Raw genomic sequence first — 23,049 nt, 5'->3', positions numbered from 1 at the left:
TTCTTCTTACTGTATTCAATAAAAATAGAGCGAATTGTCATAAACTTAAGCTTGTCATTCTCTTTTCTCTTCTTCTAAAAGTGTTTTTTTCATTATGACTTTTTTCAGTTTTTTTTCTGCCTGTTCACCTACAGAAGGTATTGTTTGTGGTGCTGTGTTTTTTTTTGTTGTTGTTTCAAATATGTGATCAACTACGATGTTTACTAGCACATTTGTACGATGTCCTTCACATGGATAGGAAAGCTACTACCTATTTATCACCACAGCCGACTTTTGTATCACCTGCTGCTAACATCAGAATAGTATCTTTTTCAGGAGATGGGACAGCATTTCTCAAACGGTGGACTGAGGACCACCAGTAGTCCTCAGTCGCACAGTCCACCCAGTGCCTCCTCATCTGCCCCTGTCCCCTAGGCATGTTGCAGCCTTGGGGCTGAGGCAGAGGCTCAGGAGGTGAGGAACAGAGGTCTCCCTTCCCTAAGAGAAAAGGGCCAGAGATGAAGGAAACCAGAAAAAGATAAAAGGCTGGTCTTTCAACTGTGAATAGAAATTCTTTTATTTAAAAATAAAAGTAAACTGTGAATAGAAAAGAACTGGGTGTAAAGTTTTAAGAACTCCTGCTGAGTCAAAGAAACAACTCCATAGCCACACATATGTAAACTATCCTTCTGGTGTACATCCATCTCAGTTTGTACATTTTTGTAAAATTCCTGAGAGGTTTTTTAACCACTGTATTCATGTGATATAACTACTGATGGCCCCATAGGAGAGGGAAATACCAGTACAGCAATTCATATCCCTATTGGGAGGAGAAAACTGACTTTTAAAGAAACCAATCCCTTTGCGACAGACAGATGAATGGGAGAGCAAGTAATATATGTGTGTGTGTGTGTGTGTGTGTGTGTGCGCGCGCGCGCACACACACACACACACACACACACACACACACACACAAAACAATTGACCAGGAACTTTTTATAAGACATTTTCCTTTATATTTATTGGAATTACTTGTGCAGTTGCAGTTAACTTAAATGGAGTCTGTGCCATTGTGCATACAATAAAACCGCTAAAGGCAAAGTATTTGGATAAACTAGTATCTTGCGTTTGTGGTCACCCTTCTTGTCTGGGACCATCTTGTCTCATCATATCACTTTGCTTGCCCTCCACTCATTCATGTTTGCACCCATGGACAAGACCTTGTAGATAATCCCCTGCTCCCCTGATTTCAGGTGTGCAAGACACAGTGGGATTGTGTTGTTCCATATTACTTCAAAGAGTAGCACGGGGAATTGGTGGGGAAAGGACAAGAGCTAGCGCAAATGGAAGTTCCATAAAATCCCAAACAAATGCACTTTCCACTGGTTGAGATTTCAAGTATTGCACATAAAAACACAGTGGTAGGCAAATTTCATTGTGAGGGGGACCATATCTAACCAGATCCTCAGGTTGTATCCTCATCCTTCAGACTAGCAGTTGTCACAGAAAATATATATTGTCACAGCAATATATCACCACTACAGGTCATGGAGTAGGCAAGATCTTTAATGCAAGAACTCAACAAACGTATTGTCATAACTTGGCAGTGCCTTTACTAAGTTTTGCAATAAAAATTTGGTGTTCAGTACAGTCCCCAGAATTTGCAAGATCAGCTTATTGGAGTGCATCATAATGGTATTTAAACAGCAAACATGTGGGCGCAGGTTTCAAGAGAGAATCAGCAGACTCAAATGCAACAGATTTCAATTTTCTCTCATATGCTGAAGAAACTAGAGAAACACAAAACACAAAATTTACTTACACAAACAACATTCTCCCCAACAAGCTCAGATGCATATAAACATGAAACTCTGCATACTCATTGCACTTTTTGGTATTAGTATACAGAAGCACCGTTCTAAATCTTTGATTTTTTTAAATTAAAAATACCAGTTCCTCCCTTACAGAGTGTACTATGGTATCTATTTGGGCTAGTTTTGCCCAAATAAATTCTTATGGAATTATTTCACTGTCACAGGAGCAAAGTAAACACAGCAGTTTGTTGTTTATGAATTCCAAGTTAAGACACGTAGGAAGATAAACCAAGCTTAAACAATCTCTTTTATTAACAAATCAACATCCAAGCAGCATACTGGAACCAATGTAAAAAAATAAAAATAAAACCTTTCAGTTGCAGATAATGAAGGTTTTAAGAAAGAAACAATATCACAAATAACTAATCACCATAAAAAGCCTGTTTTGTAAGTTACATATATGTGTTTTTCAGGGGTATCACCCACTGCAGAAAGGAAATACAACATATTCAAATTCTTGAATACATGAAGTAAAGTATACTATAGTAAAAATCTAAAGATGGGGAAAGAAGAAACTCTCAACTATAAATAACTATGCAATTAAATGTGAAGTCCTTTAAAATTTATTTTAATGCTTTTTACTGTTTGTCAAGTTATCTGGATGTAGCATGTTTCACTATGCTTATTCTTCTAGCATCATGGTTTGATGTAGTTTTAAAAGCCTCTTCTACATTACTATAGCTGGCGGTTGTACAATCTCCTACCTTTTTCAGTTTCAGTGTAAAACAGTGGATAGAAACTGAACAGTGGTTAATGGAAATTTCCATTTTAAACTGCTTTACATTTTCCTTATAGGCTTAAAAAGATTCTTCACAGTATACTGACAGCACACCACTTACTGGTCTGCATTCAAATAACCACACAAATAAAGGTGTGTGCTCAAAGGAGGTATGGACTTGTATTTCTTGAACACCAGCCCTCCATGAGACATGGCAGATCTCTTTTGCAGCTTAATGGAGTTTGTGTGACATGCCATGGGAATCTGCCATTCAAAGAAGAACAAGAACAAAAATCAAAGCAAAACATCCACTGCGCCTTTGACACAAGTAAAGTAGGTCTTTGGATCCTAGCCACTATTTCCATTGCAAAATAAAATATGTTTGGCAACCTAGCGTTTCAGCTACGAACGCAGAGCATTTCCCTTTAAAGAAAATAGACCTTGTTTTTACAAAGCTTAGGAGAGTAAAGACAGGAACAAGAGACGATTCATGTTGATGCACGTGTATTAATGATGTCCTTCTGCTGCATTTACTGGCCTTTCTTATCATGTTTTCCACCTGAAGAACACTGTAAAGGTAAGGAGACACATGTGAGAAAAGGAGTGAAGCTATCTTTATACAGGGTAACTTGTGCATCAGAGTTAATGTGTACACTATAGGCTGCCAATCCCTGGCATGTTTGGAAACCTAAGAAACTGTTGTGGGCACCACTCATCCTCCACTGCAAGCAAACACACACACAAGTGAAAACTCTCACACATGCACAGTCCCCTTCTCCATCTCCCCACCTTAAAAGAAGGTTTGAAAAAGGCTGCAATCTTGAGGAAGATACGAACTCCCAACAATGGCTTGGGATAGGAAAAGCTCTCTACTGTAGCCAATAAAATATTTCATTCAAGCCTAAGTGTGGCAGGGGAGGGGGGTTGCAGTGAAGAAGGGAAGGCTACACTCTCCAGCTGTGACTATCCCCTCTGAAAATTGTCTCCTCAACAATTAAGCTTCAAAGAAGCCTTCTGTTGGCTCCAATAGAAGTCTTTTTCAAGTCTTTCTGCAGTATGAAGGAGCACTGTCAGCATAAAGGTGTCACAAAATTGCCTCTCCGCCAGTGCAATTAGCCTTGTAAAAAGTACCCTAGTAGCTACAATTGATGGTTTTGCTCAACTCTAAGTTGTTTATTGTGAATATTCCTATCTGGGCTGTTTTGTTCCTCCCAGCTAGTGGGCAGAAGAAACAAAACACAACCCCTGGTTTAACATTATGTTGGAACCAGGGATCAAGGCATGATTAGTAAGCTGAGAGCAAACCTTGGCAAAGATCATGGCTTGCTGGGAGTGAAGCAAACCATGATCTTGAGGTTTAAACCTATCTCTAGTTGACTTTCAAAACTATTTTCAGCAGTTTTCATGGTATGTTTCTAAACTGTCTTGAGACGCATGTGAAAGGCAAATTATAAATTAACAAAATAAAGAAATGGTTTAGGCATACTGTTGCTTGTTTCCTCCCCATGTGAGTGAAAAGCAGGGGTGACATACTTGCGTATTGTAAACCATGATGGTTTATGGTTTACTGTGACATGTGAACCAAATTCAGAATCTTTTTAAAGAAGGGGAAACCCCTTTTTTGAGTTTCTTCCTCTTCCTCTGTGCTACTATTCAAGGAACATACAATATTATTGATGAAATAATTCACGTTTGTTTTAAAACAAAGTAGGTTCCAGTTCAACAACTGTTCTGGGAAAACTTAAGAGTTAAGTATTCTCATTATTCTGAAAGAACATTGTCCAGACGTACACAGAATTAAAGATTGTTGTGTGATAAATTTTCTTTTGGATTCAACACACACAACACGGCTAGTCAAATTCCAGGAAGTCTTGCTCGAGCAAATCAACTGCTTCTACCACCTTACCTGCATTCTGTTGTATTCTTTAGTAAGTTGGTCATATTCTTTTCTAAGGCCTTCACACCGCTTCTGAGTTGTAGAAAAGTCATCTTTGGCCTTGCTGAGAGCTGCACAACACAGGAGTAGTATTATTCAACACATGAATAACAGCATTAGGACAAAATACTTGTGCATTAAATGATACCTGGTTTGTTTTTTGTTTTTTTTAAGATTACAGTGCTATATAACAGGATAACAAATGACTGCCGCATGCCAGGAAATCCTTGCCAATGCGTGAGCTGCTTTTACACAACTGATGTTCAACACATACTAACTGCATAAGGGGGTTACAGCAGAATGCTGAAGTTTGTGTGAAAAATGTGAAAGGTCAGCTTGGAAGAGAAAAACGTCACGTCTAGAGACCTGTGTGCTGGTGGAAGGAAAAAGGAGCTTCAGGTACTGAAAGGAAAGTGGCGTAGGGAACAGATGAGATAGTGAAGCATTGCTGCAAGTTCTGTTATAATAGTATGGTTTTGGTGGTGCAAGACTACTATATATGATTTAATACATCAAAGCCTTCCTATTTTATAATACATTATAAAAAGTACTATTAAGAACATTATCCTCCTATTTTTAGAATATATCACAAGGTGGTGTAAATCTTAGAAGCAACTGAGGGTTAAAAAAATAATAAAAGTAATTGGCTCTATAGCATTTATTCATGTTAAAGAAGTTGCCATTCTATTAGATTGCAAATTCCATTTTTCGGTAACTTGATCCAACAGTAACTAATTACTGAGTGTTTTATGAAGGACTGGCAAGGTGCTCTAGTTGTAACTAAAAACAATCCTGTCTTTAATCATAACCAAGATATCTGGAGATAGTTGAAGGTGAGCACAGAAAAACATTTATTGCATTGTTGCTATGTTTTGACAAAAATACACTTGTGACAGGATGGGTGAGGTCTTCTTAGCAGAAGAATGTCAAGGTCCAGCATACGAAAAACCTTCCTCAGTCTAGACTTAGAGCTGTAAGAAGACATTCTGGGGGAGTTCGTGGGATGTGGGTGGGCAGGTAAGCACTACAATGCCTATATAAAATTGCATGGAATATTTTTTTTTCAAGGGCTGTTTTCCAATGATACCAGATTGTGAGCAGTTCAGATTCCCTAGCTTCTTCAGTAGCCTGCCCGTCTGTCTCCTGGCCCCATTCCACTCCAATCTCTGCTTCACCCTGTTACCTTTACAGCTTCCAACACCTCCCAGTCTGCTCCCTCTAACTACTCCTCATTGTCCCACCACCATTTCCCTGGCTCTGAGCCTTCTTCCCCTGGGGTGCCCCTTGGAGGTTCCCCAGCTGGTGCCTCCCATCAGCATCCAGCCAGCCCATGGCATCATGCTAGGCTCACTTCACCCTATATCCTAATATTCCAATGAAACGTAACATAAAATAGTGTTCAAGTGCACAAAATGGTTAAACACACAGAAATACAACAAATTTAATACTGGCGTTCCGTTCTCTTCAAATATACCACGGACAACATAATGACACTATTTCAGTTAGATTTTTCTGTTCTCAGTGTCCTTAGAAATAGGAAGCAACCTTCTGTGGACCTACTCACTGAAATGGAGTAGAATTGCCCTGAAGTTGCCAGAAGGCTGGGTTTTCATTTTACTGCATCTGAGTGGAGTATTTGAACAGCTTTTTACATGCTATGAAAAGGTTATTTGTCCCAAGCCACATTTAGCAGAGTAAAATAGATGCACTTCAGTAGAACTTGCATTAAGCTTCAGTCGAAACAAAAGGAAGTTGTTCAGCAGTGCCTGGAACACTGCACCCTAAAGTGAGTTGTAGGTCCCTTGAAGGTGAAATATTTTTGCTACCTGTAACAGAGTGCTTATTACCACATATGCCCTATAATAAGCATTTGCCAATGTAGTTCAAAAGACAAACACGCGTTACAAATGCATGTGAGCTGTACAAATAGCCCAGCCGAATGTCTAAGGATTTTACCCGGGTACAGGAAAAACTTATTTTCAAACTCAAACTAGGAGTGCCTACTGCTTGCTAATGTTGGTTCACCAGCTATGGGCCATTTCTGGGCTGGGATAGTCTGGAATCAGTAACCCAAGCTCTAGCAATCTTACATTTGGGTTACTGTAATGCGTTGTATCTGGGGCTGCCCTTGAAGACTGCCTGGAAGTTGCAGAATGAAGCTGCTCAGTCAGATGGGAACATGTAACACCAATCTTAGAAGCACTGCAATGGACATCTGTGTGCTACTGGGGCTGGTTCAAGGTGCTGGTGAAGGCTTCTAAAGTGTATATATTACAGGGCTTATATATCTACAGAATTGACTTCTATAAAATATGCCAAGGCAAGCATTAAAATCAGCAGGGGGCTCTGCTTATGCCCTAACCCCCAAGGATTCACCATACAGGGCTGCACAACAAGGCCTTCCAATTCTAGAAGCCCCTTCTCCTGGGATATGTTTGTGTTGCTTGCTTTATTATGATCAGATGTCAGTTGGTGGGTTTTTTTACTCTGGCATTTTACAAAAAGAAGCTAGATTATTTCAATACTGAACAGCAACAGATGGTTTTGCTGTGTTTTAATGGTTCTGAATTTTATAAATATTTTCAAGTATGTTGGCTATTGTACCTTTTTATTGTATGTATTTTGTACATCGCCCCAAGCTCCTTGGGCATAAAAGGAATGAAAAAAAATGTTTCAGCTGTCTGATGCAGAGGCAATGTTGGCAGTTTAGTTGCCAACTACTGTAAGACTATTAAGACACTAACATGAATCTTTAGGATGCCAGAACACAGTATCTGATTCAAAATTTTGCTTATATATAAAGAGTGAATGATTTTGCATTTTACATGTAATGCTGGGTTTACATATAATACACATTCATGAAAGAATGTATAACCTAACACACTACAGAGAAAGCAGAGGCCCACAGCCTAGGCTTTAGTTAATAAATTCCCTATGCACTAAATGGGCCATCAATAGACTGCAGGAAAATCTCCTCTCCCCAAGCTGTCTTCTGCTTGCCCCCCTCTTTCTCCCCAGGAGCGTTCCAACCTCCAGCCCATGCTGTTCTCCTGTCTTCTGCCAGTTTCTACTCACCCCAACCACACTCTTTCCACCCTGAGCTTTAACAAGATCCCCTATCTGACACTTGCCCTTCCCTGAGGCACATGCTGTTTCAATGTCTGTCCATCCTCTTTCATGGATTTATTGCCTGCTGAGATGTTCATGGTTGCAAGCTCAGTAAAATGTAAGATATGGTTATATATTCCCATGGCATGTTTATATGACAAACAGAAGCCTTATGAGTAGCTTTAGGTTAATTCCCAGTCATTTTGAGAATAGGGCATGATACCCATCATTTAGCCCGGACACTGAGATCTAGCTCCAAGGGCCTTCTGAAAAGTTCCCTCACTGAGAGAAATGAGGTTACAGTGAACCAGGCAGAGGGCCTTCTCGGTAGTGCAACTCCCTTCCCTCATAAGTAAAGGAAATAAATATCTGACTTTTAGATGACACCTGTTTGGTGAAGCTAATATTTGATGTCGTATTGTGTTTTAATTTGTTGGAAGCCGCCCAGAGTGGCTGGGGTAACCCAGTCAGATGGGCAACATATACTTATTATTATTATTATTATTATTATTATTATTATTATACCTGCTGCTATATATGGGACACCTCCTAGGTGATTTAGAGCTACTGGAGAAGTCTGGAACACAAGTTTTACATGATTCTTCCTCATTGGCCCAGTGAGAAAGAACAAACCGCAGTCCATATGTAACCTTTCTATGCCCCCTATTCATATAGTAAATAAGCAAGTTTGTCAACTTTTATAAAATGACTTTAAATTATTTGGGCCATCTCTGATGCCGAAACTGTGCCACCTACCTGTGTACTCTCAAAATCAGCTGGAAATGGTTAGGTGCACATTTGGAGAGAAGTTGGAGGGATTGGGGCAGAGAGAAGATAAAAGTCTTGTTGTGCCAGCAGAACATAATTCAATCCTTTAAATCTGAATTTAAGAGCCCGTTTTTAAACTTCAAATAAGACAACTGCCTGCCATTGGTTCTTTGGGAAAATGTCAGTTAAAAAACTGAACACATTCAGGAACATCAATATTTTCCCTCTCCTGTGTCAGTTCTAGTGTCGAATTTTACAAAGCTACTTTCAATTTTGATCATAAAAATGATTTTGTTGTTGCAACATTATAGGTTAACTTGCTGCATAGCTGTCTGAATGAACAGAGGAAAACTCTATAGCAAAGAGTTCATCAAGGAGAACAATGTTATTACATTTATTTTGTATACAAGCTATGTCTGTTTATAAGAGCCAGCAAACATTGTGTAAACGTTACTTTTTCCTCCTCATTTGAAATGTCATCTTTTTTTGAGAACACCCGATACATAGAGGCATGTAATTAAAACTCATAATTAAACAGGTATACCATTGTGTGTTGGAAATATTTATAAATGAACACAGGCATCAATACTGCTGCTATTAAGCATTTTTATCACATATTTCAGGGGCTTAAATGCACACATCAGCAACCTTTACAAAATCCCAATGGGCCAACATTATTCCCATATTGCAGATAGGGAAGATGGACTGAGAGAACAATGGCTTGCCAAAGGTGTCTGAATTCAGAATAGTCTAAAGTGCAGATTGAGTTCCTAATCATAACAAATCATAACAGCTCTCATGCTGACATGATTATCTAGTAATTAAGTTTGCGTGTATATCAGGGAGGGACAACATCGTCTGACCACCTTGACTGGAGGAGCTGGCAGTGTTACAAGTGCCACATTATACCTGCTCTGCATTTGTAATAACTTGATCTTTTAGTGGCAGCACCTACACTTTGGAACTCCCTGCCAATTTATACGAGACAGGAGACTTCACCATACTCTTTTTGCCACCTGCATTTTGTTTGTTTATTTATTTATTTATACAAGTCTAGTCATATGTTTGGAGGGACGCGGGTGGCGCTGTGGGTTAAACCACAGAGCCTAGGACCTGCCGATCGAAAGGTCGGCGGTTCGAATCCCCGCGGCGGGGGTGAGCTCCCGTCGTTCGGTCCCAGCTCCTGCCTACCTAGCAGTTCGAAAGCACCCCTAAGTGCAAGTAGATAAATAGGGACCGCTTTCTAGCGGGAAGCTAAACGGCGTTTCCGTGCGCTGCGCTGGTGCTGGCTCGCCAGATGCAGCTTAGTCACGCTGGCCACGTGACCCGGAAGTGTCTTCGGACGGCGCCGGCTCCCGGCCTCTTGAGCGAGATGAGCGCGCAACCCTAGAGTCGGTCACGACTGGCCCTGATGGGCAGGGGTACCTTTACCTTTACTCATATGTTTAGAAAGTAGATGCAAGTTTTAATCTGTTTTTGGCTCTTTTTAACACCCCCTTCTTGGGTAAGATGCTTAAGAGGGTGGCAGGCAGACAGCTCCAGGCGCCCTTAGAAGAAGTGAAATAACTAGACCTATTTCAATCCGGGTTAGGCTCACTTCTAGCCCTGAGATGACCTTGGTCACCCTGACAGGCACTTTTCGTTGGGACAGAGGGAAGATATCCCTATCGATTTTCCTTGATCTTCCTCAGTGGCTTTTGTTACCATCAACCATGGTATCTTACTGGATTGGCTCTACGGGTTAGAAGCTGAGGGTGAAGTGATACAGTGGTTCCATTTCTAACTACAGGACAGATTTCAGAAATTAGCATTGGGTGACCTGTGGAGCCTCTAAGGCAGTTGTAGTTTGGGTCCCATAAGGTTCCATCTTGTCCCCCATGATCAACGTCTATAAAAAGCTACTGTGGGATGCCGTCAGGGGATTGGAAGAAATGTGCCAATGGTACGCTGGTGACACCCAGCTCTAATTCTCCTTGAAAATGACTCAGAAGCCACATTTAGTACAGAACATGGCTGCCAGAATGCTGACCAGAGCAGGTAGCTAGAATCACTTTCACGCTGATTCTGAAAGATCTGCATTGGCTACCCATATATTTCAAGGCTGAATTCGGGGTACTGACAACAACTACCTTTAACAACTTGGGACCCAAATATCTGAAGCAATTCTTCTCCCTGTATCATATTTCCTTAGTTTCAGGGGAAGCTGTGGTTGTTGTCACACCTTTTGGAATACTACACTAAGAGGTGATTCATGGTGGCACCCTGAATTTGGAATGCCTTCCCCCTAGAAGTACACTTGGTATTGATGCTTTTATTATTACAGGGCCAGATAAAGACTGATCTGTTTGCCTGAGCTTTTGCTGGATGCTCTCAATGGTGTGCTGCTGCAATTAAGGAGACTGTGGGTGGCTCCATGGGTTTTATGGATTATAATTTTAAAGATGGGTTACCCTCCCTTTAATTCTAATGGAATTCTTATGCATTTTTAACTATATTGCACTCCTCTCTGCACAATCAATAAATCGTTTTACTTACTAAGACTTTAATGTTTAAAGCACAAAATTGTAGTTCTGGATATAAAATCCACAGAAGATGCACAATTTCTCACAAAGAAAATGCTTTGTTTAACTGAGATTCTTGGCCATGGGTCCACTGAATTTCGATAGTGTTCTTGGGCACTTTCAGAATGCTATGGATGGAATTGTAGCTTTAGTTTCACTTGGAAACTCTTTCTGCATAGAATAAAAATGTGATGGCAGCATTATTTTAAAAGCCTCCAAAATCTGGATACAATAATCTGTATTCAGCTGAGAGATTCACTATGTATTTATAACTTGCAGGGCTGGTGGTATTAAAAAAAAACCATTTTGAGCTTCCTGAATGAAAGCCAGAATACATATGTTCATGTGTTCTTATTTCTAATCAACCTCACAATTAAATATTTGGAATCCACTCATCCTAACTGGCAAAAATTCTCAGTGGGTTCGAAAGTGTTCACTAAAGTCAGTATAAACTAGGATAGAGAGTTGTTCCAGCTAGGATTTTGAAATGGATGCATTTGTAAGTTTGCTTTAAAATACATAATGGTTATGCAATGTTCTGCACACAGTCAAAGAAGTACATTTTAGTTGTCTGGGCTTCACAAGGTCAGGAGCAATGCTATACAAGACCTTCATTTCAGCCTAGTAAATATACAGAAGGGTAACAGATCTTGCAAGATCCAGAACTAACACACACGACCAGGAAAAAATCTGCCTTATCTCAGTGTTGTTTCATCAAGACAGCCCAAGTCAAACACAGAAGCAAACAATAAGTGAGGGGGGGTCTTGTTACGAGAGGAGGAGAACAATTTTGGGTCTCTTCTGTTCCTCTTAAAGAAATGCTACTTTCAGTTCATAACTTCAGACAGTTTCTTATGTTGCACATTTTAAAAGTAATTTCTTCATACTAGCACAAAGACCTGACCTCAGGCCCAATCTTTATGTCTTTGATTTTTCTGTTATTGGTTTTCTTCTGCCCTTGCATGGCACAAATCTGGGCCATCACCCAGCACTTTACCGACAAAGTACCTTTTATACAATATTTTATGGTCAAAACCCTCTTTTGGGGGCTTTCAACACAGAAAACCACAAGATAAAGCAAATGGCAAAAAAGTACCATGTGAAGTTTTCTTTAATTCGTCTTTCAGCTTTTTCACTTCTTCCTGTAGCTCTTCATCGGACACTTCTCCCATGTCACATTTAGCTTTCATTGACTGGTAAAAGGAAAAAATATTAGTTACTTTTCCTGATTACAATTACTGTTTCAAAGTAATTGTAACAATAAGAAAAAGTGAAACAGGTGCAATAAAAAGCAGAGCCTACATTTTGCTTTTTTTTCCTTCAATGGTGGTTTGGAAGAAACACAGTAATTTGCATAACACACTTTCTGCTCACCTAGACCCATCGTTTTATAAACAAAGGTTCTCATTTGATTTTCCCTAGCACTATGAATGCTTCTGTATTAACCTTTACCTGATCCCGAATAAAGGCCTTTGCTGCTATGGACTTCCTATCAATTCAAAATATTAGAGACCAACCCAATTTCTAGAATAATATATTTACATATGCCTTAACAAACAAAAAAGAAAGAAAGCATTAATTACTAACTTACAGTTACAGATATGATATGTTAAAATCTTTATAATTAGTAAGTCAAAAGGTTTGGCGTCTTCTTCATTTTGTTCAAGTTTGACACTTTAACTATATTTGACACATTCATCTCTTTTTGGCCTTGCCTTTTTGAGCCTCCATTTAATTGCCAGTGTAACTTTCAATTAAGAGCTCTTTCAAGCAGGGAATCTGGACAACGTGCAAAGATGTTTAGCTGCTTGAGTAATAGGACTTTTGGCTTCTCTACCCCCCCATTCCCTCCAATCTAAACTGGAAGGTCCCCCAACCTTCCAGTGCAAGTTTTGGATGTGCATAGGGAGTGAAGAGGAAGGATATGCCCTAATACATGACCGGACTCATTTTAACTATGTTGGATCTCACCCCTGGACCATTTTACGTATGCTGTAAAAAGCCATGAGGATTCATATGCATTTCATAAATGTGTTTCTCCTGCAAAACTGGATACTGCACACACAACAATAATCATCATAACTTTATTATTCATACCCCACCCATCTGGCTGCGTTTCCCCAGCCACTCTGGGTGGTTGCATTTGTGTTTCCCACGTATAGTCTTGCTTGATGGAATGAGACTGTGCAAGCAGAGTTGATTCAATGGCTGACTTTGACAGCTACATTTTATGGTGATGGGAATCTGAATCCAGAGCCTTTTTTCCTCCCTCCATTCTAAACAACTGACCATCAAAGTTTCTATCTCCATGTTTAATCTGTGTGTATGAACACAGATCATCATGTGTAGGATGAGGTGAACAGGCTCACAGCCCAAGTATGTAACACTATGCCTGCCATCTGTTTAATATTTTCTGTGCTACCAAAATGAAACACAATTATAGCGATGACAGTGACAATGTGTCTTTACCCATGTGAAATTAAGGTTTGGGGTGCTTCCAGATTAGCAGTTCCTAACGGCACCCACTCGTCATAATTCCACTGTAAACTAGATGAAGAATTACAACTGACTTTCTATACTTCAGAAGGGTATAGAACTGTGTGTGTGTGTGTGTGTGTGTGTGTGTGTGTCCATCCATCCACACTACTGGTGGGAATTAAGGGTGAGACAACTCACTTAATCACACTAACCCTAATCTTAACCCAGCACATCTCAAAACTAATGCTAAGACAATCTATTAGCTGCAGAGATTAAGCTACTGTTGTGCTCTCCCCTCCCCCAAATTGATTTTGTGCAGGTTGAAAAAGACAGAAGAAGCATAGAGGAAACACTGGAGGATGATTTTGATGGGAACAACATGCAGATGACCCATAAACAGCAAGCAAACAAAGCAATTCCACAACAAACACCTAGTGTAGAATCACTCTTGGTTTACACATGCAGCAGATGAACGTGACCACCTCAGAATATGAGAGACACTGAGGAGGGAGGGGGGGAGAATGAGTTGATCAAATTCTGAAGATCAGATATTTTTAAATGATTCCCTGTATTAAGAAATCTCTGTACAAAGAAAACAAGCACAGAACTGGAGTCCCTCACCAGAAATGACTCAGTGTATTCTAGCATCATGTTCCTCTAGACTAGGCCTATGAGGAAGCAGCGCCAAACAGATTCTGAGCTGCTGAGGGAACTAAAAAAACTTTGTTCCACTTTTATATTGCTTGAAAAGTGATAGAGATATGAAGGTATGACTAATGTTTTGTGTCAAAATTGTTAATGGGTTTTAGTGTGAGCTCTCTAAAAAAAATCCATGAGGTCTGAGGGTCTTGTAAATTACTGTGCAAAATATATTACAAAAATTCCAAACAAGCCTTTCAGTATCTATACAGAAAGGTGACGAATGATTAAACAATATCACCTCAATACTGCAAAAAGTTTGCTTTATGGCTTTAGGACAAATTGTTATTGTCTGGGGGGGGGGCTGGATAGCACCCAGATCTAATTCACAAGGCTAGTATGACTTTCTTTGAAACACACACATACACACACACACACACACACACACACACACACACACTTGCTTAATAAGATGGCCAAACTACGAGCTGTCATTGGTTTACCTGAAGTGGCTTGTCTGAAGTGGGACAAACCACAACCTGCAGTAAGGTGACATGCTAAGCCAAACCATGGCTTAGCTCACATCAGCAGCACTACAGACGGATCAACGCAGTCCCTTTCTCCTCTCCAGGAACCCTCATACTCACGCATCCACGCTTAGCTTAGAGCAGCATGCGAACCAGGTCAAAGCGGTAAAATGCACTTAAAAACAAGACACAACCCATTCAACTGTGAAACATACTTGAAGTTTTTCATTCTCTTCCAAGCACTTCTTGGCAACTTTGTTGATATTTTCTACTTCCATTTCTAGAGCTTTCTGGTCTCCCATCTTTTTTGCCAATGAAGTGATAAGGGAAATGGTACGTCTCAGTACACTGTGGAAACCAGAAAAGCCATGAACCCATTAGAAAAGAATACAGTATCAATGTATAAGTCGTGTTATAATTTTTTTTAAAGTCTTCAATAACTGTTTACTTTAAATGCTGAGAAAAGGTGCTCTGTTATGTGAAACATGAACTGCTTTATTTTTTAAGATGCTATTACAACTTGCAGCTGAACCAGGACCTAGATTGGCCAGGTGCTTTGAAGTCATTTTATCTAAACACTAGATGTGAGCCCCAGTTATTGCCACATAGCCACCGCTATTCAGAAAATAAAAATACTTTCTGACAATGTTAAAAATACATCTCATTAGCCACCATTCTTTCCCCTGGTTTAGTGTCTGAACTCCGCAGCAGTAAAGGTAGTTTCAGTTTCGCTAGTTGCAGTTAAATCAGAGAGCATAGAAATCCTATACGTACTCACATTGTGCTCAGGGAAAGAGATACGCCAGTTATGCCAACGGAATGAACTTAGTATGTGGAGAAAGGAGAAGCAAACAAGGAAATGCCAGAACAGCCCAGAACTGACATATCATGGCCATAGACTGCAGGAGTACAGAATGAGTAAGGAACCTTTTTCAGGAGCAGTGTCACCTTACCCCAGAGAAAAACTATCAGTAACTATTCCACCCACACAAAATCACATGCAAAAAAAAAGCTATTTTTTCATTACAATAGATGCATATGTTTAATTCTTAGTAGCTCCACTAGAGTTTCACCTTTTACTTTCCTCACAGGCTTAAAAAGTGAAGTTGGGGGAAAAAACAAAGTTCTCCAACAACCTTTCTTGGGCCTGACTGTGTGCGAGGTAGAATCTCAACAGTAATCCCTGAAGAGTGCAAATAAGGTCAATGTACTGCTGAACTCCAAGCCCTGTTTTATAGCTATTTAAAATGCAATTGCAGCCTGAAAATTGCATGAAATTTTCTGTACTACTTTTCCTATACTTGTGAGGAATGCAAGTCTGCAGAGACATTGCTTTGATCTACTTGCAGAGGAACAAGCTGCAATTTCACAAAGGCAAAGCCCTTTCTCCTCCCTACTGAACCATCAGGTTATGACTGCAAGAACTGGAGGCCAGATAAAATCTGCCTGTGGCCCACATTCAACCTATGGGTTTCCCATGCTTGCGACATACAATATAGTGTTGATTCCTCAGCTAAATTGCCAAAGATCCAGGACAAACCGTTGCCTTCCGGAAATCCCCCCAGGCATCACATCCTTTGAAATCCCGGTAATGTCCAGGACAGGGGTCAGCAACTTAAGGGCCATGGGCCAGAAGCTGCCTGCAGAGGTCGTTTGACCGGACCAAGAGCTGCCCCCGAACTCGCTTCTGTGGCACCAAAAATTGTGTCTGCGCATGCGCAGAAAATTGTGGGCACGCGTGCAATCCGGCCCACAGAGGGATCTCCATGGGACCTATCTGGCCCAGGCAAGATAAACCTTGCAGACCCCTCGTCCAGGAAATAAGGCAGCCCTAAACTTCTATACTGCCCATGTCCAACTAGAGACTCTAACCGATTTTGGCTGCTTTGCTAATGTTCTACCTGTGCATTTGGGGTATTCTATCAGAATATCTGTTGTGTTAAATCCTAGAGTCATCCAGCTTCAGAATAGGATTTTAGAATACAATCCTATTCAAACAAACAGGATCATGGTACCATGGGAGGTACATATGAGAACCTTATTAGCAAGCCTTTCATCTGCAGAAAAATTATGATGCAAGAGGCAGTGTTTTGAAACAACCGATACTACCATCTGTCTTCTGAAATACAGTGGTACCTCTGGTTACGTACTTAATTCGTTCCGGAGGTCCATTCTTAACCTGAAACTGTTCTTAACCTGAAGCACCATTTTAGCTAATGGGGCCTCCTGCTTCCGCTGCACCGCCGCCGCACAATTTCTGTTCTCATCCTGAAGCAAAGTTCTTAACCCGAGGTAATATTTCTGGGTTAGCGGAGTCTGTAACCTGAAGTGTATGTAACTTGAAGCGTATGTAACCCGAGGTACCACTGTAGTACAATTCAGTGAGAGGACTGTATTAATTCAGAATACAGCATTTGGGGGAGTCATATTCATTTCCCCATATTCACTTTAATATATCCTTTTTAATTATTTACTTCCATTAGTAAATCTGTCTCTCTCAAACATGCATAAATTACCATTACCCTCCATTTTCGCTCACCCAACTTGCATATTATTATTATTTTTACAAACTTGGGGTTTGAGTCATGCTTTTTTTTCCATTTTGGACCAAGTTTCTTACAAGAGGCAAAAAACAGAATTACTAAGTAGTAAGTAGTACATAACTATACTTACAGCCAAAGAAACAGAGAGAATCCTGAGATATAAAGATTTCGTTGTGACCGAAAAAGTTTCATTTGAATGTGATCCAATGCATTGGCACTTGTATGCGCAGTTTTGTCACTTAAGTTAACATTTGAGTATTTCCTCACCTCTCTTACAGCATCTACGAGTAAAAAAGAGAGAGTTACTTGCATTTGTTTTCCGTTGCCTTCTTTTATCAATTATTGTACATAATGCTTCTGCATCAAAAAGCTTTTGTCCCCCCCCCCCCCGATAAAACTTCTTTAACTTTTATTAGTATAGCTGCCCTGTTCTGGCTACTGGCAGTGGGAATCCCTCTGGAAGTAGATTTGTACTTTCTGTGGGCACAGAGCAAGGACTTTGACTGTTTATCAAGTAATGACCACGGAAATAATCTATAACCTACAGCAAGCTTTATGATTAAGCAATTTTATAAAATAGTAATGTTCCTTATATTTTAAAAGGATGGCTTTTCTTAACAGATGTTTAATATATAGCACTTAAAAACCACAAGCTACAAGATACAGCTAACTTTGTAATCATCAGGGAACACATTCAATTCCATATTTAGCAGTAGCTTAAAAATGCAATGCTATTTCCCTTCCTCCAAAAAAACAAATTCAGTGATGACAGAGCTCAGTAAAATTCCCAGAAACTTCATTGCGCAACTGTTTTCCTTTTAGTTCAAGCATTAGTCCAAAGAGAAAGAGCGCCGCCTACTGATTACTTCAAAATCACTTCCTGCCACAAGTGTTCACTGGGTTTCCCATACCAAATCTGAATTCTGTTTTGTTATCTGCTAACATGCTAGCACAACATGGCTTGTTACAGCCTCAGATTCAAAAAGTGTAACACTAACTTTTTTGTTTGGTTTCTCAAACTATTCACAGCAAAGATAACTCACAGTAAATATAATAATCCCTCAAACACATTAACTTTGTTGGTTCACTTACATGCATATGAATACTAATACAAACAAGAGAGATATCCAACTCACCCAGAAATAAAACAATTAACAGAACTATAATTGTAAGGAACCCCTTGTTCCAGTAGTTTTTGATTCTGCTCCACACAGAGATCATAAAAACCTTCTCCCATCTGTAAAACAAAATTGCAGTGTTTGAAAGAAGCTTCATTTGTAAAAAGACTACTATGAAGTGCACACTATAATCCACTGAATAATTTTTCAGCGCCTTTTAAAATTACAGTACAGTACAATGGCATCTTGCCTGGGGGTTATGCTTGGGGGGGCACATATATGCAAAAATATGTACTGTATACTCAAACCACCCCCTTGGAACCGCCCCCACATGACCATCCTCACTATCCAAGAAAGACAGAGAACTTTTAAACGGGAGGTGGGGTGTTGTTTTTGTTTGTTATTGTGGCATGTATTTTATATTGTAAACTGCCCTGTGATTGTTGGATGAAGGGTGGTATAAAAAGTTAATAAAACATCATCATCATCATCTCTCTGCCTTGCTTACCAGGCTCTAGGATGCTCTCACAGACATTCTGGGATATTCATACAAGATCTTGCAGGACTGTCCAGGATTTCATGAGAGCATTACAGAACCCGGTAAGCAAGAAAGAAAGCTTAAAAGCTCTTTCCATGCTGAGAAAACCCAGTGCAAAGGCGTTTTAAGATGTCTGCCTTCTGTGTAATTAATTTGTGGGATTTCAGCTGGCCAGCTTTCAACTGCATAAGGCTGAAATTATGCAAGTTAATTGCACACAATATGCAATCGTACTGTACAGCTTGAAATGAAAATGCAATTTCTCTGTAGTTGCAAGTATACAGTACACAAAAATTCTGCAATATAGAGCAGACAGTATTACTGGGCCCAAGCCCTGAGGAGGTTCCTGTATCTCCAGAACTGACAGATAGAAAATCCCTTTGTTCATCACATTACAGCTACAATGATGGTAACAGGTATAACTTATGGAATTCAGAGTCTAGACCTGCCAAGGCTGCTTGCTTCTAATGAGATAGACTAGGTATCTTTAGCATCCAGGTTTAATGAGACTAATTTGCTGCTTTCAGATCCTCTTAAAGCCTTATTCTGAAGACGAAAATCCCTTGATGTGTGTATTTAAATCACACCTTCAATGATCTTGTTAGTAAAACTATCACAGTAACATGCATAATCAAACCTTCAACTGGTGGCATTGATATAGGTACAGTGCCCTTGTCCTTTATTGCATCTAGTCACTTTTAGCAAAAACTGTTTTTCAAACAAAGCTAAAATTATACTAAAGAATCTGAGAAGCAGGCTTTATATTGCCTAACTCTGGATGACTAGCAGGAAAAGCAGCTCTGAACCTACAGTCCCCGGAAAAGGACAAAGGTCTCTTAATCAGCAACAAGCAGTTAAGAATGAAGGTTGATGACCACTGCTGTGAACATACCAACATTTTATAGATAGTCTGATTAGGTTAGGATGCATGTAATGCCTCTTTTCTTGGCTTTTAAAAAATTGCTTTTATTTGTTTTATTTATCCTGTCAAGTTGCTTTGACACTTTTCTTTTGTATAAAGCGACTGATAAATGCTAATAAATAAATCATAATAATAAATAATACTGATCTTCAAATCCCAATCAGTGTTCCTTCCTAAGTCTTAGGATACTGGTGGCAAAAAGAGAGGCTGCTGAGTTTTGAAAACCCCTTTAGAAATCTGAGGTTGCGATTTCTTCTAGGAATAAGCCCCATTCAACTTAATGAGACCACTTCTGATCCAGCTTTAGACTATGAGGCATAGTCAAAATTCCATGTGAATTATCTTTGCTTTATCTTAGTTTTCATATACACAACCCTTTATTAATGTTGATGATGTAACTTACTTAGGGAATCTAAGATGATTATAGTGTTTGGTCAGCTGGCAACTTGTCAAGGAGAGTTAAGAAAGTTCCGCCTGTGCTAAGAATTTGTGGCAGCCCAAAGTTGTGTGTCTTTGTTTCCCAATTTGATCCTTTTACACCAGGCATCCCCAAACTCGGCCCTCCAGATGTTTTGGGACTACAATTCCCAACATCCCTGACAACTGGTCCTGTTAGCTAGGGGTGAAAGGAGTTGTAGTCCCAAAACATCTGGAGTGCCAAGTTTGGGGATGCCTGTTTTACACAGTTTTGTAGTATTTTATGCATTGTGATTTGCTGTTATTTTTATTGATTGTAGATTGGTAATTCTTTATTGTGGTTGATAACTGTGAACTGTTTAATTATTATTTATTGGTGTTTAATTTTACTGTTTACTATTAGATTCTGATGTATTGCTGAATGTTGCTTTGTTTGATATAAGTTGTTTATTTTAAAATTATTGTTACTTTTATATCGGATCAGATTGTTACTATTAATGTTTGATGTTTTATTACATTTTTATGTGTTGGAAGCCGCCCAGAGTGGCTGGGGTAACCCAGCCAGATGGGCGAGGAATTAATTATTATTTTTTATTATGTTACTATTATATAGATTCTCTTCAGAAAATATATACAAACAAACAGCACAGTATTTGTATTCTAATTACTGTGATGCAAAGAAGACCACTGCTACCATGACCAAAGATTCTAATACATCACCACTGGCAATGGACCACTATCAATTACTGTTGTCAATGCAATATTAATTCTGATCAAGGACCACACTTGTAAAAAGCTCCTCTGAGAATCATCAGCAAAACAATGGCATTAACGTTACTACCGTGTGACCGATGGAGTTCTAAATCTTACAAATTTTCAATGCCTATTATATGCTTTTGTTAAGATTATTGTGGGAGCAGCATCAGAGGTAGAATTTAAAAAAATAAACAAACAAATAAACAAAACAACCACCCAAACACACACACACACACACACACACACGAAATTATGAAAAAAAAAACTTAACAAAGGTAATATATACAAATAATAAATAAAGAGTTTTTAAAGTTGCCATTTTGATTGTCTTATCACCAGCAGGCATTCTTCTCACTGGAAGTAGTTCAGCTTATTTTATTTATTGCTTTGGGGAGATTCAGCACAGCTATTTTGTCTGTTACTCAAAGATGAAAAGGGGAGGGGGGCAACCTGTGAATACATATTGGCCCCTGGAGCAAACAACATAAGTATCAAGTCAGCTTTTTAAATGCTCTTATAAATACCGAAGAATGGAACCTGTAGGCTTATAGCACAAAATAATTTGCAAAAGGCAGTCCTAAACCCTGCTGCCAATGTTGCAATCCAATCCGTACTTTCTCTTTCCATTTATTTTCTGATGAAACGGCGGTCATTTCCCCTGCGGCAATATCCTTACCTCAGAGGAGAAATAATCGGGAGGCAGAGCAAGAGTAATATTGCTATTTCGGCATAGAGAAAGGCTGCAACAGCTGTCCACTGGAAAGTCATCTTATCTGTGAGGGATCTGCAGAGACGGAAAACCCCCGGTTAGAGATCACCATGGTTTCAAAACAGACAAGGCAGGCTGAAGAGCTTCGGATTAATGTGACCCCCAACACAAACATGGGCTTCCGGCGTGACAGTTCAACATTGGGCAAAATAATAATAAATATAAATATAAATAATATAAATATAAATATAAATATAAAATAAAATAAATGAAATGAAATGGACCCAGCCCCCGCTCCCCACAGAGAGCGATCTATGGGATATGGGGAAGCCCTGCAGTCCGCGTTCAAACGACCCCATTGCCGCCCCCGAGTTTGTCGACCGGAGTACAAGGGATGAATCCGATTCTGTCACGCCGTAACTGCCACAGATACGTGTCGGGAAGAGATTTCGTTCTCCTCACACGCACCCCGGGGTACAACACGCCCCTTCCCCACCCCGGGGTACACAATACTCGTGGCCCTTTCACGCTTCGAAATTCCCCTCCGCCACCATTTCTGAGGGGAAGCCTCTGCAGCCGTTGTGGGGAGGACGGACCCCGGGTTAACTTTCCTCTCTTTTACCTCGCTTTCCAAAGAGGCGCTGCTGCTGCGGCCTTTTCCCTCCTGCCTTCATCACCCGAAGGGGGCGAGGCGTCCTCCGGGGTCCTGCGGCCTCGACCCGCAGCTCCGCGAGCTCTTTCAGGGCCGCTTTCTGCCCGCCACACGCGAGTCGGCGGCGGCGGCGGAAACTGCGGGGCGAAGGGAGGGGAAAAGAGCCGCGGCTGCGAGAGGCCGGGCGGGCCGAGCGGCGGAGCCCCAACAGCCGGGAGGGGAGAAGGCGGGCCTGGCAGCGAATGGGAGGCCTCGCCGACGCTCGAAGCCCCGGCGGCGCTTTCGCTCGAGAGGAGGCCCGAACCCGGCGGGGAAGGCGGGCGGTGTGAGGGGACCGAGGCGGACCCCGCTCGGTGTGGCGTGGGGAGAGCACGGCTTCCCGCTCCGTGGCGGAAGGCGAGCGGGCCTCCCTTGCCAGGAGAAAAGCGGCAGGCCCAGGGAGATGGTAGAAGCTCCCTCTCTCCCTGCCTGGCCTGCTAGTTTTCTTCGTGCAAGGGAGGCACGGTTTAAAACAGGCACCCCCTAATCGGCCCTCCAGAGGTTTTGGGACTACAACTCCCATCACCCCTAGCTAACAGGACCAGTGGTCAGGAATGATGGGAATTGTAGTCTCAAAACATCTGGAGGGCTGAGTTTGCCTATGCCTGGTATATGGCAACTGAGCCCACAAGCTATTAAGAAGTCAGTGGAAACATAAATAGGGCAATCGCTTAACTGCGGTTAAGACATCAAAAGCAGGCTCTGTCCTCTTTTTCCACCACAAATCCCACCCATTCATAAAAAGGTCAGGGATGTTGGGAATTGTA

General features: G+C 40.6%; 1 protein-coding gene and 1 long non-coding RNA gene across 3 annotated transcripts; both read right to left on the bottom strand.

Annotated features, from left to right (window-relative positions):
- Positions 1-1,527: 1,527 nt before the first annotated feature.
- On the bottom strand, positions 1,528-22,820 carry BCAP29 (B cell receptor associated protein 29). 2 transcript variants are annotated; one of them, XM_081023848.1, is made up of 8 exons: positions 22,717-22,820; positions 21,559-21,666; positions 18,268-18,368; positions 17,262-17,412; positions 14,804-14,936; positions 12,041-12,137; positions 4,478-4,578; positions 1,528-3,140 (listed from the first exon to the last, which is right to left on the bottom strand). In XM_081023848.1, the coding sequence occupies exons 1-8, from the start codon at positions 22,803-22,805 to the stop codon at positions 3,102-3,104; spliced, it is 819 nt and encodes a 272-aa protein (XP_080879974.1). In that variant the 5' UTR covers positions 22,806-22,820; the 3' UTR covers positions 1,528-3,101. The 2 variants fall into 2 exon arrangements, with proteins under 2 accessions (XP_080879974.1, XP_080879975.1); XM_081023849.1 differs by lacking the exon at positions 22,717-22,820 and adding an exon at positions 22,214-22,449.
- On the bottom strand, positions 4,704-12,034 carry LOC308486769. Its single transcript, XR_013991287.1, has 2 exons — positions 9,821-12,034; positions 4,704-9,436 (listed from the first exon to the last, which is right to left on the bottom strand). It is a non-coding gene; the product is annotated as an uncharacterized lncRNA (long non-coding RNA).
- Positions 22,821-23,049: the final 229 nt, after the last annotated feature.

This window comes from Podarcis pityusensis, assembly GCF_964106645.2.
Source record: "Podarcis pityusensis genome assembly, chromosome: 10".
NCBI classification, from domain to species: domain Eukaryota; kingdom Metazoa; phylum Chordata; class Lepidosauria; order Squamata; family Lacertidae; genus Podarcis; species Podarcis pityusensis.
The sequence above is the reverse complement of the archived record's forward strand: the minus strand, read 5'-3'. Positions and strand labels throughout refer to the sequence as shown.

Excerpts from the sequence above, each read along its gene's own strand:
- BCAP29 (XM_081023848.1), bottom strand. The coding sequence starts at position 22,805 with ATGGGAGTTGTAGTCCCAAAACCTCTGGAGGGCCGATTAGGGGGTGCC. Across the intron at positions 4,579-12,040 it reads ATTAAAGAAAACTTCACATG|CTCTCAGCAAGGCCAAAGAT; the intron begins GTACTTTTTTGC and ends TGTGTTGTGCAG. Across the intron at positions 3,141-4,477 it reads AAGAATACAACAGAATGCAG|TGTTCTTCAGGTGGAAAACA; the intron begins GTAAGGTGGTAG and ends TTACCTTTACAG.